Source organism: Symphalangus syndactylus, chromosome 6 (assembly GCF_028878055.3).
Source record: "Symphalangus syndactylus isolate Jambi chromosome 6, NHGRI_mSymSyn1-v2.1_pri, whole genome shotgun sequence".
Lineage (NCBI taxonomy): Eukaryota > Metazoa > Chordata > Mammalia > Primates > Hylobatidae > Symphalangus > Symphalangus syndactylus.
The window spans coordinates 51,684,563-51,700,997 of NC_072428.2; the positions used below are offsets into that span (position 1 = coordinate 51,684,563).

General features: G+C 44.3%; 2 protein-coding genes across 4 annotated transcripts in view; one reads left to right on the forward strand and one right to left on the reverse strand.

Moving 5' to 3' along the window:
* Positions 1-6,999, reverse strand: part of LOC129485286 (collagen alpha-1(II) chain-like) — a 20,612-nt gene extending 13,613 nt beyond the window's left edge. The window contains exons 1-2 of the mRNA XM_063642384.1: positions 6,929-6,999; positions 6,640-6,699 (exon numbers count right to left, since the gene is read on the reverse strand). Of these exons, the coding sequence (XP_063498454.1) occupies positions 6,640-6,699; positions 6,929-6,999 (131 nt within the window). The remainder of the gene's footprint in view (positions 1-6,639; positions 6,700-6,928) is intronic.
* Positions 6,664-15,400, forward strand: TRIM21 (tripartite motif containing 21). Of its 3 annotated transcripts, XM_063641233.1 has the most exons (8): positions 6,691-6,748; positions 7,206-7,401; positions 9,864-10,320; positions 10,596-10,691; positions 11,807-12,037; positions 13,372-13,394; positions 14,041-14,141; positions 14,445-15,400. In XM_063641233.1, exons 3-8 carry the CDS (start codon positions 9,913-9,915, stop codon positions 15,011-15,013), a joined length of 1,428 nt encoding a protein of 475 aa, XP_063497303.1. In that variant the 5' UTR covers positions 6,691-6,748; positions 7,206-7,401; positions 9,864-9,912; the 3' UTR covers positions 15,014-15,400. The 3 variants fall into 3 exon arrangements, with proteins under 3 accessions (XP_055138713.1, XP_063497303.1, XP_055138712.1); XM_055282738.2 differs by lacking the exon at positions 7,206-7,401 and having other exon boundaries at positions 6,664-6,748; XM_055282737.2 differs by lacking the exon at positions 6,691-6,748 and having other exon boundaries at positions 7,221-7,401; positions 10,596-10,684; positions 11,800-12,037.
* The last annotated feature ends 1,035 nt before the right edge of the window (positions 15,401-16,435 follow it).

Sequence of the window (16,435 nt, forward strand, 5' to 3'; positions counted from 1 at the left end):
ATTGTATTTCTTCTTCACTTCTGAAGCTTAGTTTGGCTGGATATGAAATTCTGGGTTGAAAATTCTTTTACGAATGTTGATATTGTCACCCACTCTCTTCTGGCTTGTAGGGTTTCTGCAGAGAGATCTGCTGTTAGTCTGTTGGGCTTCCCTTTGTGGACAGACACTTCTCTCTGGCTGCCCTTACCATTTTTTCCTTCATTTCAACCTTGGTGAATCTGATGATTGTGTCAAGGTTGCTCTTCTTGATGAGTATCTTTGTGGTGTTCTCTGTATTTCCCGAATTTGAATGTTGGCCTGTCTTGCTAGGTTGGGGAAGTTCTCCTGGATAGTATCATGAAGAGTGTTTTCCAACTTGGTTCCATTCTCCCTATCACTTTCAGGTAAACCAATCAAATGGAGGTTTGGTCTTTCACATAGTCCATATTTCTTGGAGGCTTTGCTCATTCCTTTTCATTCTTTTTTCTCTAACCTTGTCTTGATGCTTTATTTCATTAAGTTGATCTTCAATCTCCAATATCCTTTCTTCCTCTTGATCAATTTGGCTATTGATACTTGTGTATGCTTCAGGAAGTTCTCATGCTGTGTTTTTCACCTCCATCAGGTCATTTATGTTCTTCTCTAAACTGGTTATTCTAGTTAGCAATTCCTCTAACCTTTTTTCAAGTTTCTTAGCTTCCTTGCATTGGGTTAGAACATGCTCCTTTAGCACAGAGGAGTTTGTTATTACCCACCTTCTGAAGCCTACTTCTGTCAATTCATCAAACTCATTCTCCATCCAGTTTTGTTCCCTTGCTGGCGAGGAGTTGTGATTCTTTGCAGGAGAAGAGGCATGCTGTTTTTTGGAATTTTCAGCCTTTTTGCACTGGTTTTTCCTCATCTTCGTGGATTTATCTACCTTTGGTCTTTGATGTTGGTGACCTTTGGATGGGGTTTTTGTGTGGACATCCTTTTTGTTGATGTTGACGCTATTGCTTTCTGTTTGTTAGTTTTCCTTCTAACAGGCCCCTCTGCTGCAGGTCTGCTGGAGGTCCACTCCAGACCCTGTTTGCCTGAGTATCACCATTAGAGGCTGCAGAACAGCAAAGATTGCTGTCTGTTCCTTCCTCTAGAAGCTTTGTCCCAGAGGGGCACCCGCCAGATGCCAACCAGAGCTCTGTATGAGGTGTCTGTTGACCCCTCCTGGGAAGTGTCTCCCAGTCTGGAGGCACAGGGGTAAGGGACCCACTTGAGGAGGCAGTTTGTGCCTTATCTGAGCTCAAGCACTGTCCTGGGAGATCTGCTGCTCTCTTCAGAGCTGGCAGGCAAGAACATTTAAGGCTGTTGAAGCTGTGTGTGCTCACAGCCGCCCCTTCCCCCAGGTGCTCTGCCCCAGGGAGATGGAAGTTTTAGCTATAGGCCCCTGACTGGGGCTGCTGCCTTTCTTTCAAGATGTCATGCCCAGAGAGGAGGAATCTAGAGAGGCAGTCCGGCTACAGCGGGTTTGCAGAGCTATGGTGGGCTCCAACCAATTCGAACTTCCCAGCAGCTTTGTTTACACTGTGAGGGGAAAACCGCCTACTCAAGCCTCAGTAATGGCAGACGCCCCTCCCCCCACCAAGCTCAAGCATCCCAGGTCAATTTCAGATTGCTGCCCTGGCAGCAAGAATTTCAAGCCCATGGATCTTAGCTTGCTGGGCCCCATGGGGGTGGGATCCACTGAGCTAGACCACTTGGCTCCCTCACTTCAGCCCCCTTTCCAGAGGAGTGAACAGTTCCATCTCACTGGTGTTCCAGACGCCACAGGGGTGTGAAAAATTCTGCAGCTAGCTCAGAGTCTGCCCAAACAGCCACCCAGTTTGTGCTTGAAACCCAGGGTGCTGGTGGTATAGGCACCAGGAGGGAATCTCCTGGTCTGTGGGTTGCATAGACCATGGGAAAAGATAGTATCTGGGCTGGATAGCACCATTCCATCAGGTCCTTTAAGGACTCATCTGCATTGGTTATTCTGACCTAAAACCATAAAAACCCTAGAAGAAAACCTAGGCAATACCATTCAGGACATAGGCATGGGCAAGGACTACATGTCTAAAACACCAAAAGCAATGGCAACAAAAGCCAAAATTGACAAATGGGATCTAATGAAACTAAAGAGTTTCTGCACAGCAAAAGAAACTACAATCAGAGTGAACAGGCAACCTACACAATGGGAGAAAATTTTTGCAACCTACTCATCTGACAAAGGGCTAATATCCAGAATCTACAATGAACTCAAACAAATTTACAAGAAAAAACAACCCCATCAAAAAGTGGGCAAAGGATATGAATAGACACTTCTCAAAAGAAGATATTTATGCAGCCAACAGACACATGAAAAAATGCTCATCATCACTGGCCATCAGAGAAATGCAAATCAAAACCACAATGAGATACCATCTCACACCAGTTAGAATGGCCATCATTAAAAAGTCAGGAAACCAAAGGGCTAATATCCAGAATCTACAATGAACTCAAACAAATTTACAAGAAAAAAACAAACAACCCCATCAAAAAGTGGGCAGAGGACATGAACAGACACTTCTCAAAAGAAGACATTTATGCAGCCAAAAAACACATGAAGAAATGCTCATCATCACTGGCCATCAGAGAAATGCAAATCAAAACCACAGTGAGATACCATCTCACACCAGTTAGAATGGCCATCATTAAAAAATCAGGAAACAACAGGTGCTGGAGAGGATGTGGAGAAATAGGAACACTTTTACACTGTTGGTGGGACTGTAAACTAGTTCAACCATTGTGGAAGTCAGTGTGGCGATTCCTCAGGGATCTAGAACTAGAAATACCATTTGACCCAGCCATCCCATTACTGGGTATATACCCAAAGGACTAGAAATCATGCTGCTATAAAGACACATGCACACGTATGTTTATTGTGGCACTATTCACAATAGCAAAGAGTTGGAACCAACCCAAATGTCCAACAACGATAGACTGGATTAAGAAAATGTGGCACATATACACCATGGAATACTATGCAGCCATAAAAAATGATGAGTTCGTGTCCTTTGTAGGGACATGGATGAAACTGGAAAACATCATTCTCAGTAAACTATCGCAAGGACAAAAAACCAAACACCGCATGTTCTCACTCATAGGTGGGAATTGAACAATGAGAACTCATGGACACAGGAAGGGGACCATCACACTCTGGGGACTGTTGTGGGGTGGGGGGAAGGGGGGAGGGACAGCATTAGGAGATACACCTAATGCTAAATGATGAGTTAATGGGTGCAGGAAATCAACATGGCACATGGATACATATGTAACAAACCTGCACATTGTGCACATGTACCCTAAAACCCTAAAGTATAATAAAAAAATAAATAAATAAATAAATAAATCACTTTTTGGACAAAAAAAAAAAAAAGTCAGGAAACAACAGGTGCTGGAGAGGATGTGGAGAAATAGGAACACTTTTACACTGTTGGTGGGACTGTAAACTAGTTCAACCATTGTGGAAGTCAGTGTGGTGAATTCCTCAGGACCAACCCAAATGCCCAACAACGATAGACTGGATTAAGAAAATGTGGCACATATACACCATGGAATACTATGCAGCCATAAAATATGATGAGTTCATGTCCTTTGTAGGGACATGGATGAAACTGGAAATCTTCATTCTCAGTAAACTATCGCAAGGACAAAAAACCAAACACCACATGTTCTCACTCATAGGTGGGAATTGAACAATGAGAACACATGGACACAGGAAGGGGAACATCACACTCCGGGGACTGTTGTGGGGTGGGGGGAGGGAGGAGGGATAGCATTAGGAGATACACCTAATGCTAAATGACGGGTTAATGGGTGCAGCATACCAACATGGCACATGGATACATATGTAACAAACCTGCACATTGTGCACATGTACCTTAAAACTTAAAGTACAATAATAAAAAATTTTTTTAAAAAGACATTTATGCAGCCAACAGACACATGGAAAAATGCTCATCATCACTGGCCATCACAGAAATGCAAATCAAAACCACAATGAGATACCATCTCACAGCAGTTAGAATGGCGATCATTAAAAATTCAAGAAACAACGGGTGACAGAGAGGATGTGGAGAAATAGGAGCACTTTTACACTGCTGGTGGGACTGTAAACTGGTTCATCCATTGTGGAAGATAGTGTGGCGATTTCTCAAGGATCTAGAACTAGAAATACCATTTGACCCAGCAATCCCATTACTGGGTATATACCCAAAGGATTATAATCATACTGATATAAAGACACATGCACACGTTTATTGTGGCACTATTCACAATAGCGAAGACTTGGAACCAACCCAAATGTCCAACAATGATAGACTGGATAAAGAAAATGTGGCACATAGGTACACCATGGAATACTATGCAGCCATAAAAAAGGATGAGTTCATGTCTTTGCAGGGACATGGATGAAGCTGGAAAGCATCATTCTCAGCAAACTATCGCAAGGACAAAAAAACCAAACACCGCATGTTCTCACTTATAGGTGGGAATTGAACAATGAGAACACTTGGACACAGGAAGGGGAACATCACACAACGGGGCCTGTTGTGGGGTAGGGGGAGGGATAGCATTAGGAGATATACCTAATGTAAATGACTAGTTAATGGGTGCAGCACACCAACATGGCACATGTATACATACGTAACAAACCTGCATGTTGTGCACATGTACCCTAGAACTTAAAGTATAATTTAAAAAAAAAAAATCTAAGGCCTCAAACTATGAAACTACTACAAGAAAATATTGGGGAAACTCTCCAGGACATTGGACTGGGCAAAGATCTCATTCAAATATTCCATAAGCACAGGCAACTAAAGCAAAACTGGACAAATGAGATCACATCAAGTTAAAAAGCTTCTGCACATCAAAGGAAACAATGAAGTATAGAGATAACCCACAGAATTGGAGTAAATATTTGCAAACTATCCATCTGCCAAGGGATTAATAACCAGAATATACAAAGAACTCAAACAACTCTATAGGAAAAAAATGTAATAATCTGATTCAAAAATGGACAAAAGATCTGAATAGACATTCCTCAGAAGAAGACATACAAGTGGCAAATGGATATATGAAAATGTGCTCAACACCACTGATCATCAGAGAAATGCAAATCAAAACTATGAGATATTATCTCACCTCAGTTAAAATGTCTTTTATCCAAAAGAAAGGCAATAACAAATGCTGACAAGGATATGTAGAAAAAGGAACCCTCATACACTGTCAATGGGAATGGAAATTAGTACAAACACTATGGCGAACAGTTTGAAGGTTCCTCAAAAAAAAAACTAAAAATAGAGCTACCATATGATCTAGCAATCCTACTGGATACTGCTAGGTATATATCCAGCAGAAATACTGTTACATATATACCCAAGAGAAAGGAAATCAGTATATCAAAGAGATATCTTCACTCCCATATTTATTGCAGCACTATTCACAATACCCAAGATTTGGAAGCAACCTAAGTGTCCACCAACAGATAAATGGAAAAGGAAAGTGTGGTACACATACACAGTGGAGTACTATTCAGCCATAAAAAGAAGGAGAACCTTTCATTTGCTAGGATGGATGGAATTGGGGATTATTAAGTAAAATAAACCAAACGCAGGCAAACAAACAAATTGTTACGTTCTCACTTATTTGTGGGAGCTAAAAATTTAAACAATTGAACTCATGAAGATAGAGAGGATGATAGTTATCAAAGGCTGGGAAGGGTAGTGGGGAAAGGGTGCGGGGGATAATTAATGGGTTCAAAGATACATGAGATAGAATGAATAAGATCTAGTATTTTATAGCATAACAAGGTGAATACAGTCAATGATAATTTATCATTTTAAAATAACTAAAAGCATATAATTGGATTATATATAACACAAATGATAAATGCTTGAGGTGATGGATAGATACCCCACTTACCCTGATGTGATTATTATGGATTGTATGCTCTACCTGTATCAAAATATCTCATGTACCCCACAAATATATACACCTACTATAGACACATAAAATTGAAAATTAAAAAAATTACTTTGGTAAATTTTATGTTCTATATGTTTTACGATTAAAGATAAAAATAATATAATCTGAGAATGTCCCTAGCTCAGTGACAAGAACACAGTTTGTTGTCAAATGTCAATTTCCTTCTCACCACTCACTGGTGGGACACTTACCTTGGGGTCATGCAAAATAAATCACTCACCTGCAGGTGTTAAAAAATATTAGTCACATCAGTCACATGAAAATAATTAGCTTCTGGAAGTAAGCAGATGGTGGCACGCGAGGAAGAGCACCAGCCACTCTTCTCTGCATCAAAACTTCCTTAAAAGCAGCTTCCAGACATGGACACAGCATCTAGGTGTGGGGTGATGACCAGTGTCAAAGAAAGTAGCCCGGACTCCCCCATCTTGTAGATATTTTACCAAATCAGATAATGAAGACATGGGAGGGAGCGCGCACCCAGGACCACGGGCTACTGAGTTTCCACTCCTTCCCAGTCTCAGAGAAGCCTCCCCCAGCCTAACTCTGACTTCTCTTCCTTCTCAGCCGCATTTCTCCACACACCCTTTGAAGGCTCTGCTCCTCCCACTGTTCCTCCCTCACTCCTCCCACGGCTCCTCCTCCTCCCTCCCCTTTCCTCTCAGACTTGCCTCTGAGCGGAAACTGAAAGTGAAATAGGGAGCTGGCTACCAGCGTTGAGTCCCCTGTAAAGGTGAGTGAACCCCACTAGATCAAGGGACCCCTGCCCTCCTAGGGGACCTCTCTCCCCTGCCCCAGGGTTGCAGAGCCCCTTCCAACCAGTCTCCATCCTTGAGCTGGTCCCATTTGCCCCTTCTCCCACCAGGGATCCCTCAACCCAAGACCAGCTGTGCTTCCGGTGCTGGCCCCCTACCTGGGAGGAGGCTGGGTTGTGGACGTGACTGTGGAGTTACCCAGAAGGGGAAGGGGCCCGGCTGCCCCCATGCTGGCACCTGACCTGGGATGAGGGCTGGGTGCGGCTGGGATAGCCAGGACTACAGCCTAGCCAGGAGGGTAGGGAGCGCAGTGTCGGGGAGGTCTGCAATTCTGGAGACTCCCAGGTCCAAAAGTCCTCCAGAGGTGAGAGGGGCAGGCTGTTTAGGATGTTCAACCAGAAATGTATAGGCCTTCAAAATTATTCTTTGCCCTAGAATAAGTGTTGTCAGAAACTAAACTAAGTTTGGAGCAGCTGAGAAAAGAACCGAGGGAGTGCTGGCCACAGTTCCTGCTGCTCTGTGTGTATACATGCATATACACCTACATACATATATGCACCTGACTTCCACCGTTATAGGAAGGATTAATGAAGATATATTCAAAGCACGAAGTATCTCTGGCACATGGAAGGTACATGGTAAAAAGTAGCTATAATTTCTCAGCAACATGGAGGCCTGTTGGTACCAGACAGGAGATGGATGAGCACTGAGAGTTTAAGCAGGAATGGACATGATGAGAATAGAACTGTCAACAGCTTTATGAGGTTCTTGCCAATTTTCATTCCCTCTTTTAGGGACTCAGTTTCTCCTTCTGTCTCACTGGATCAATGGACCAAACAATGGAGGATTTCTTGTTATTCAGAACAAGAATAAATCTATTCAACAAACTGTTTGATCAGTGCAAAAGTAATTACTGTTTTTGACATTAATTGTTTTGCCATTAATTTTATGCCTTGTTTTTTGTTTTTTGTTTTTTGGTTTTGGTTTTTTTGAGAGGGAGTCTTGCTGTGTCCCCCAGGCTGGAGTGCAATGGCACAATCTTGGCTCACTACAACCTCTGCCTCCCAGGTTCAAGCAGTTCTCCTGCCTCAGCCTCCCAAGTAGCTGGGATTACAGGCGCCCACCACCACTCCCAGCTAATTTCTGTATTTTTAGTAGAGACAGGGTTTTACAATATTGGTCAGGCTGGTCTTGAACTCCTGACCTAAAGTGATCCACCCACCTCGGCCTCCCAAAGTGCTGGGATTACAGGTGTGAGCCACCGTGCCTGACCCATTATTTTTATTTTTTATTTTCCTTTGCATCATTTTTTCTTCTTTTTTTAGTATATTTTTAATTTTTGTGGGCATATAGTAGGTATATTTATGGGATATATGGAATATTTTGATACAGGTATACAATGTATAATAATCACATCAGGGTAAGTGGGGCATCTATCACCTCAAGCATTGATCATCTGTGATACTAACTACGCAATTATACTCTTATTTTTCAGTGTACAGTTAAATTATTGACTATAGTCACCCTGTTGTACTATCAAATACTAGATCTAATTCACTCCACTTTTGTACCCATTAACCATCCCACCTTCTCCCCCACACACAGACCCTCCCTACTACTCTTCCCAGCCTGTGGTAACCATCTTTCTATTATCTAACTCCATGAGTTCAACTGTTTTAATTTTTAGCTTCTACAAATGAGTGAGACCATACAATGTTTGTCTTTCTGTGCCTGGCTTATTTCACTTAACATAATGACCTCCAGTTCCATTCATGTTGTTGTGAATGACAGGATCTCATTATATTTTATGACTGAATAGTACTCCGTTGTGTATACGTACCACATTTTCTTTATCCATTTATCTGTTGATGGACACTTAGATTGCTTCCAAATCTTGGCTACTGTGAAACATGCTGCAGTAAACATGGAAGTGTAGATATCTCTTTAATATACTGATTTCCTTTCTTTGGGGTATATACTAGCAGTGGGATTGATGGATCACATGGTAGCTCTATCTTCAGTTTTTTGAAGAACCTCCAAACTGTTCTCTGCAGTGATTGTACTAATTTACCTTCCCACCAACAGCATATGAGTGTACCCTTTTCTCCACACCCTCACCAGCATTTGTTATAGCCTGTCTTTTGGATAAAAGACATTTTAACTGAGATGAGATTATATCTCATTGTAGTTTTGATTTGCATTTTTCTGATAATCAATGATGTTGAGCAACTGTTCATATATCTGTTTGTCATTTGTATGACTTCTTTTGAGAAATGTCTATTCAGATCTTTTGTCCATTTTTGAGTCAGATTATTATTTTTTTCCTATAGAGTTGTTTGAGTTCCTTATATATTCTGGTTATTCATCCCTTGTCAGATGAATAGTTTGCAAATATTTACTCCAATTCTGTGTGCTGTCTCTTCACTTTGTGGATTGTTTCCTTTGCTGTGCAGCACCTTTTCAACATGATGTGATCCCATTTGTCCAAGTTTGCTTTGGCTGCCTGTGCTTGTGGGATATTTGAAAGAAATCTTTGCCTAGTCCAATGTCCTGGAGAGTTTTCCCAATGTTTTCTTGTAATAGTTTCGTAGTTTGAGGCCTTAGATTTAAGTCTTTAATCCATTTTGATTTGATTTCTGTATATGGTGAGAGATAGGAGTGCAGTTTCATTCTTCTGCATGTGGATATCCAGTTTTCCCAGCAGCATTTATTGAAGAGACTGTCCTTTCCTCACTGTATGTTCTTGGTACCTTTGTTGAAAATGTGCTCACTGTGGATGTATGGATTTGTTTCTGGGTTCTTTATTCTACTGGTCTATGTGTCTGTTTTTATGCTAGTACCATGCTATTTGGGTTACTTTAGCTCTACAGAATAATTTGACGTCAGGTGATGTGATTCCTCCAGTTTTGTTCTTTTTGCTCAGGATAGTTTTGGCTATTCTGAGTCTTTCGTGATTCCATATAAATTTTAGGATTGTTTTTTCCTATTTTTGTGAAGAATGTCATTGGTATTTTGGTAGGGATTATGTTGACCTTCTGTTTTTCTTACACAAATGTTCTCGTATTCTCTTTTCCCTTTCTTCTTCTCTCCCAGCCAATCCCCCTGAAGGTCTCCACACTGCTGTTGAACAGCACACTTGACAATGGCTTCAGCAGCATGCTTGACAATGATGTGGGAGGAGGTCACATGCCCTGTCTGCCTGGACCCCTTCGTGGAGCCTGTGAGCATCGAGTGTGGCCACAGCTTCTGCCAGGAATGCATCTCTCAGGTTGGGAAAGGTGTGGGCAGCGTCTGTCCTGTGTGCCGGCAGCGCTTTCTGCTCAAGAATCTCCGGCCCAATCGACAGCTAGCCAACATGGTGAACAACCTTAGAGAAATCAGCCAGGAGGCCAGAGAGGGCACACAGGGGGAACAGTGTGCAGTGCATGGAGAGAGACTTCAACTGTTCTGTGAGAAAGATGGGAAGGCCCTTTGCTGGGTGTGTGCCCAATCTCGGAAACACCGTGACCACACTATGGTCCCTCTTGAGGAGGCTGCACAGGAGTACCAGGTGAGGCCTTAGAGGCACAAACAGGAAGAAAGAAGATGGGCCCTGGTGAGTGCTTTGTTTTCAGAGCAGGGAATGGGAGAGTACCACCTCTGGATTGGAGGGGTTAGAGAAAGGAGGGGTTTACCTCTCTCCATGTCTAACGTAGGAGGAGAATTATAAGTTAAACCCAACCTCATTCCCCAGGCATAGGAGATACGCATGAGAAAATGCTGCAAGGATTACCCTACCCTATTACTTGGTTTGCATGGGGACTAATAAGCTGTCTTTCTCTGCAGGAGAAGCTCCAGGTGGCATTAGGGGAGCTGAGAAGAAAGCAGGAGTTGGCTGAGAAGTTGGAAGTGGAAATTGCAATGAAGAGAGCAGACTGGAAGGCAAGAATGACATCCTGAAGGGGATCTTAGGCTGGAAGGCTGGGCAGGGTCCAGGGTCCTCAACTCACAGCCTTAACTGTAGCTGTGCCTGTCTGAGCAGTGATAGAGTTGGTCCGTCTCACTCTCCAGAAACCAGCTGCTCTCTAGGTTTCCAGATGGAGGGGAATAAAAATGATGCAGGTTCAAAGGGGAGCTCCCCATCAGGCCTAAAGATAAAGAATCCTGGAAGAAAGTGCTGAGAGGATCTAGCTATACCCTAAAGTTTCGAAATCCTCTGAGTCTAGTCTCAGAGGTGTGACGGCATCAGCACCTGGATGTCTGAGACAAATATCCTAGGAGAAACCCAACTGCTAGCTAAGCCTTTCAGGAAATGACAAGGGCTGTGAGGAATAAACTTAAGGAAACTATCTGACCAGGTGGTTACTTGACCATGACCAGATCTCTGGTCCAAAATATAATGAAGAATCAATGTTTGTTCTGCACTGATGATTTCCTAGGAGAGTTGGGGCATGTCGGGGATGAGAGGGGAGAATAAGGAGCCCATCCCCAGTAGATCCCAGAAGAGGAACATTTGGGATTGAGGTAGGGCGTGAGTTGGGTTGTGGTGACAAAACAGACCCTCATGTGTCATCGAGTGACCTTCCAGTTACTAACAGGAGAGGAAAAGCAAAGAATGTCCCCAAGCCCCCTTTCCCAGGACTTAGAAGTGGTGGTGTGAGCCTGGCTTTGTGAGGTTGTTGGAGGTGGGAACAGGTGTTTTTTTCTCAGTAACTCACTGAGACAGGAAGACACAGGAGCACATTTGAGTGGTGACTGGGTTTGGAAGAGAGGTTGGAAAAAGTCCCCAATGCTGTATATTCATGTAGCTGTGGTTGTAGGCCAGCTACAGTGTGCCCTCACTAAGTCCATTCCCCTCCCTGTCCCGGAAACCTCAACCACCTACCTCCCAAGCAAAATTGTGTGTGTGTGTGCCTGCATATGTGCATGTGTGCGTGTGTTTTCCCAGACAGCACCAGAGTGGAGTCTCTGGGGGATAGGAAGAGGTACCAATACCTCCATTCCCAAAGCTTGGGAGATTTTCATAAAAACCACCTCTCTTTCCCTTGACACTAAAGAAAACAGTGGAAACACAAAAATCTAGGATTCACGCAGAGTTTGTGCAGCAAAAAAACTTCCTGGTTGAAGAAGAACAGAGGCAGCTGCAGGAGCTGGAGAAGGATGAGAGGGAGCAGCTGAGAATCCTGGGGGAGAAAGAGGCCAAGCTGGCCCAGCAGGGCCAGGCCCTGCAGGAGCTCATCTCAGAGCTAGATCGAAGGTGCCACGGCTCAGCACTGGAACTGCTGCAGGTGAGACAGGGAGGGGTTCCCTTCTACGATTCAGGGAATAACTGAAAAAGACCAGAGCTATCTGGAACTGCCATTGGAATAAATGGACACCTGGTCCCTGGAATGTTCTTAAATGAAGTAGAATTCAAACCCATGAATGGTTTGCGTTCAAGACACAAAGTAAAGATGAAAATAAGTACAAGACCTTTTTAAAAATCAATGTATGTTGCACTTAGAATCATCTTGCATCCACCAGTGATACGTTTGCCTCACTGTAGGAAGCTATGGACTAGATGGTCTCACAAGTCCGTTCTGTTCTAACATTCTACAGTTCTTTTCCTACACCTGTTCACTGTCACTCAGAGTGGTCATGAGCCATTGCTTTCTGGTTTGTGCAGAAAACCTAATTGTATTGGGTTGACTTGACAGGCTCTCTTCTGCCCAACATTGAACCAGGCTTTCTTTTTTTTTTATTTACTTACTTACTTATTTATTTATTTATTTATTTATTTATTTTTGAGATGGAGTTTCGCTCTTGTTGCCCAGGCTGGAGTGCAATGGCATGATCTTGGCTCACTGCAACCTCCGCCTCCCGGGTTCAAGCGATTCTCCTGCCTCAGCCTCACATCACCACGCCTGGCTAATTTTGCATCCCTAGTAGAGATGAGATTTCTCCATGTTGGTCAGGCTGGTTTCCAGCTCCCAACCTTAGGTGATCTGCCCACCTCAGCCTCCCAAAGTGCTGGGATTACAGGCGTGAGCCACCACACCTGGCCGTGAACCAGGCTTTCTAACACACTTTTGACTGAGTCTAGGAGCCTGCTAGCTCCCATGTAATGGCTCCCAATCCCTGCAACAAAAATATTCTCCATGATTTGCTTTCACATACAGGAAGAGGCAACATTAAGTACCCAAGGGAGCTTTAACTAACCAACCTTTCCTTCCCAAGCAATGCTAGCCTGCAAGTGGAATAGAGCAGTTTCTAGACACCTGAACTTGGCCATTCTCTGCCTGTGATTGTTTCTGGGCTTAAGCCAAGCTGGGCTGTATGTCCTCTCTGCCCTCATTTCTTTCTCCCCTGGGGAAAAAAAAAACTGGTCTTTGAGTCAGAGTCCTGAAACTGATAACCCTTCCCTAGCTGTAGGTCACATCCATGCTGGGCTTCTGGTTACCTCACAAGCAGCCACACATCCTTTCTGCTTCAAGCTGGTCAGAATCATCTTTGGGGCCTTGGACTAGAGGAAGGCAAGGAACAGTGCCCCAGGGACCAAAGATGGATCACATCACCCACAGGGCTGATGTCTCAGTGGCGATCCAGCAATCCAGAACTTACTTTCTGTCTCTTTTCTCCTCAGGAGGTGATAATTGTCCTGGAAAGGTAAGGAGGAGTTTTCTTTGTTAGAAGAGGGGCCAGCAGAAAGCATATATGCCTATGACAAAGGTTATTGAATTAAAAGTACATGCACTGAAGTTTTCCCCATCTGGCTTCCTATTCTCAAAAACTTCATTCTCTATAAAAATATTTTCTGGTCTCAGAAAGTAAAGCCCTGCCAAACAGGGAAATCCTGGGAAGTTCTGGGTCTTCCCAGAATTCAGACTACTGGGACATGGCTTGCTGGGACTCCTTTCCTCAGTGGAATCTAACCAGTTACCTCCCAAAAAGAGCCATGAGTAAGACCCACAGTGTGGGCAAGACTCCTTGAGGTTCCTTGCAGAAGTGATTCAGCCTGTCTCAGATGGCTTGCCTATAAAATGAAATTGAATGCATTTGCCAGGTGACCTCAGGCTTAGACAGGAGAGACAGACTGTCCACATGCTGCAGAGCCTCCTATAACCAGGAACTCCTAGGTAGAAACTAAATTCTGCATTGTTTGCCTCTCACACCCACCCCTGGAGACTTGAACACCAGAGGTGTTGTAAATTTGAGTTGAATTAAATTATCAGAGTCCTCCACAATGGAGGTTATAGTGTTAGGGTTTAGGATAGGAGTAGGAGACAGGAGTCTCAAACTCTCTTTCCCCCAGGAGTGAGTCCTGGAACCTGAAGGACCTGGATATTTCCTCTCCAGAACTCAGGAGTGTGTGCCATGTGCCAGGGCTGAAGAAGATGCTGAGGACATGTGCAGGTGAGGCAAGTTCTAGTTTTGTGGGGGATAATGGGGTGCAGAGTAGATCCCAGGGTCAGGGAGCCTGGATGGCAACTTGGAGGAGAGATGGCAGGTCAGAGCAGGGGGAACAGAGATGGAGGTAAGGAAGATGGTTTCTTCAAAGGTCAGGACCAAGGCCAGAACTGGCTGAATGGTCATTTCCCCACACAGGGAGGTTCACCCCTCATGCTTACTCTGGAGTTTACACAAAATCCCCCCACCACAGGCACGGAGTTAGTGACTCCCCCCATGCAAGGCCTGACTGTGGTCCTCTCTCTGCAGTCCACATCACTCTGGATCCAGACACAGCCAATCCGTGGCTCATACTTTCAGAAGATCGGAGACAAGTGAGGCTTGGAGACACCCAGCAGAGCATACCTGGAAATGAAGAGAGATTTGATAGTTATCCTATGGTCCTGGGTGCCCAGCACTTCCACTCTGGAAAACATTACTGGGAGGTAGATGTGACAGGAAAGGAGGCCTGGGACCTGGGTGTCTGCAGAGACTCTGTGCGCAGGAAGGGGCACTTTTTGCTTAGTTCCAAGAGTGGCTTCTGGACAATTTGGTTGTGGAACAAACAAAAATATGAGGCTGGCACCTACCCCCAGACTCCCCTCCACCTTCAGGTGCCTCCATGCCAAGTTGGGATTTTCCTGGACTATGAGGCCGGCATGGTCTCCTTCTACAACATCACTGACCATGGCTCCCTCATCTACTCCTTCTCTGAATGTGCCTTTACAGGACCTCTGCGGCCCTTCTTCAGTCCTGGTTTCAATGATGGAGGAAGAAACACAGCCCCTCTAACCCTCTGTCCACTGAATATTGGATCACAAGGATCCACTGACTATTGATGCCTTTCTCTGAACACTGCCACTCTCCCCATTGGCACCACTTCTCAGCCACAAACCCTGCCTCTTTTCCCCATGAACTCTGAACCACCTTTGTCTCTGCAGAGGCATCCGGATCCCAGCAAGCGAGCTTTAGCAGGGAAGTCACTTCACCATCAACATTCCTGCCCCAGATGGCCTTGTGATTCCCTCCAGTGAAGCAGCCTCCTTATATTTGGCCCAAACTCATCTTGATAAACCAAAAACATGTTTCTGCCTTCTTTATGGGACTTAAGTTTTGTTTTCTCCTCTCCATCTCTAGGGTGTCATCTTTGGTGAGATCTCTATTATATCTTGTATGGTTTGCAAAAGGGCTTCCTAAAGATAAAAAATAAAATTTCAAAAACTGTGCCTCAGTCTATCCCATTCAGTCTTTGTTCCTTAATTCTGAAATACTTGAGAACTCTGAATATGATTAATAGTGATGTGTCTTTAACATTGCACATGCTTTTCATGTCTAGACTGTCCCCTCTTCTCCATTTGAAATGTTTGATCTTGGACTGAAGACCCAGGTCAAGTCTTCTGTACTTCCCCATCATCACCTTCCCCGTCATAGCCGCTGTGGTGATAGAAGGCCATTTGGGCTCTGATCGCTGTCCGAGGGGATATTACCTCCATACCATGAGGGAACACTTGCTTTTGAAATACAAAGTTCTCCTGGGGCTGGGGTAGCTCTGTGACCTCTGCATCTCTGACCCTCACAGACCTGAAGCACCTTCGGTCCATGTTCTCAGTAAGTGATGAGTGACAACATCAAAGTTCTTGGAGCTCTCTGGGGCTGCCCCATGCTTTCAGTGTTCTAGACAACTGGCCAACTCCTGTGCCCCTTGGAATATCCAATTTTAATGTTATTTCTCTCTGGAATGCGCCTTTCTTGGGCAAAGTTTTCTGACTTTTCCAGAAGAGTAAATGTTGCATCCGCTAAGGGATAAAGAAAAAAGGGGTGTGTGCTGTGGGTGTGACCACATCCCCAATCATGAGAAAGGGATTTGGAGCCTGAAGAAATGTGTGTCTGTGTCAGCATGTGCTCACATTCGGCAGGTGAGGCCATGAGTATTAGGAAGAAAGGGACCATCTTGTCTTCCAGAAGCTTCCACTGCAGAGGATGAGGTATCCTTTCAGGCAAGGTGAGGAGAGACTTTGTGTGGAGGTGAGAAGAGAACACAGCAGCAAAGAGTAATAGTGAAGCATGGCTTCATCTTCTTCCTGTCTCTATGAACAGGCTACCTCCCCTAAAACTCCTGCCCCCGGCCCCATGCCTCCTACTTGAATGGTTTGGACGAGGAAAGAAGAGGTTGAAAGGATATGGAAAGAAAGCCAAATGAAGGAGCTGTCTAAGTTCCTGGACACAGCCACTAACAAGCCCTCTCTAGCATGTGCAGCTCA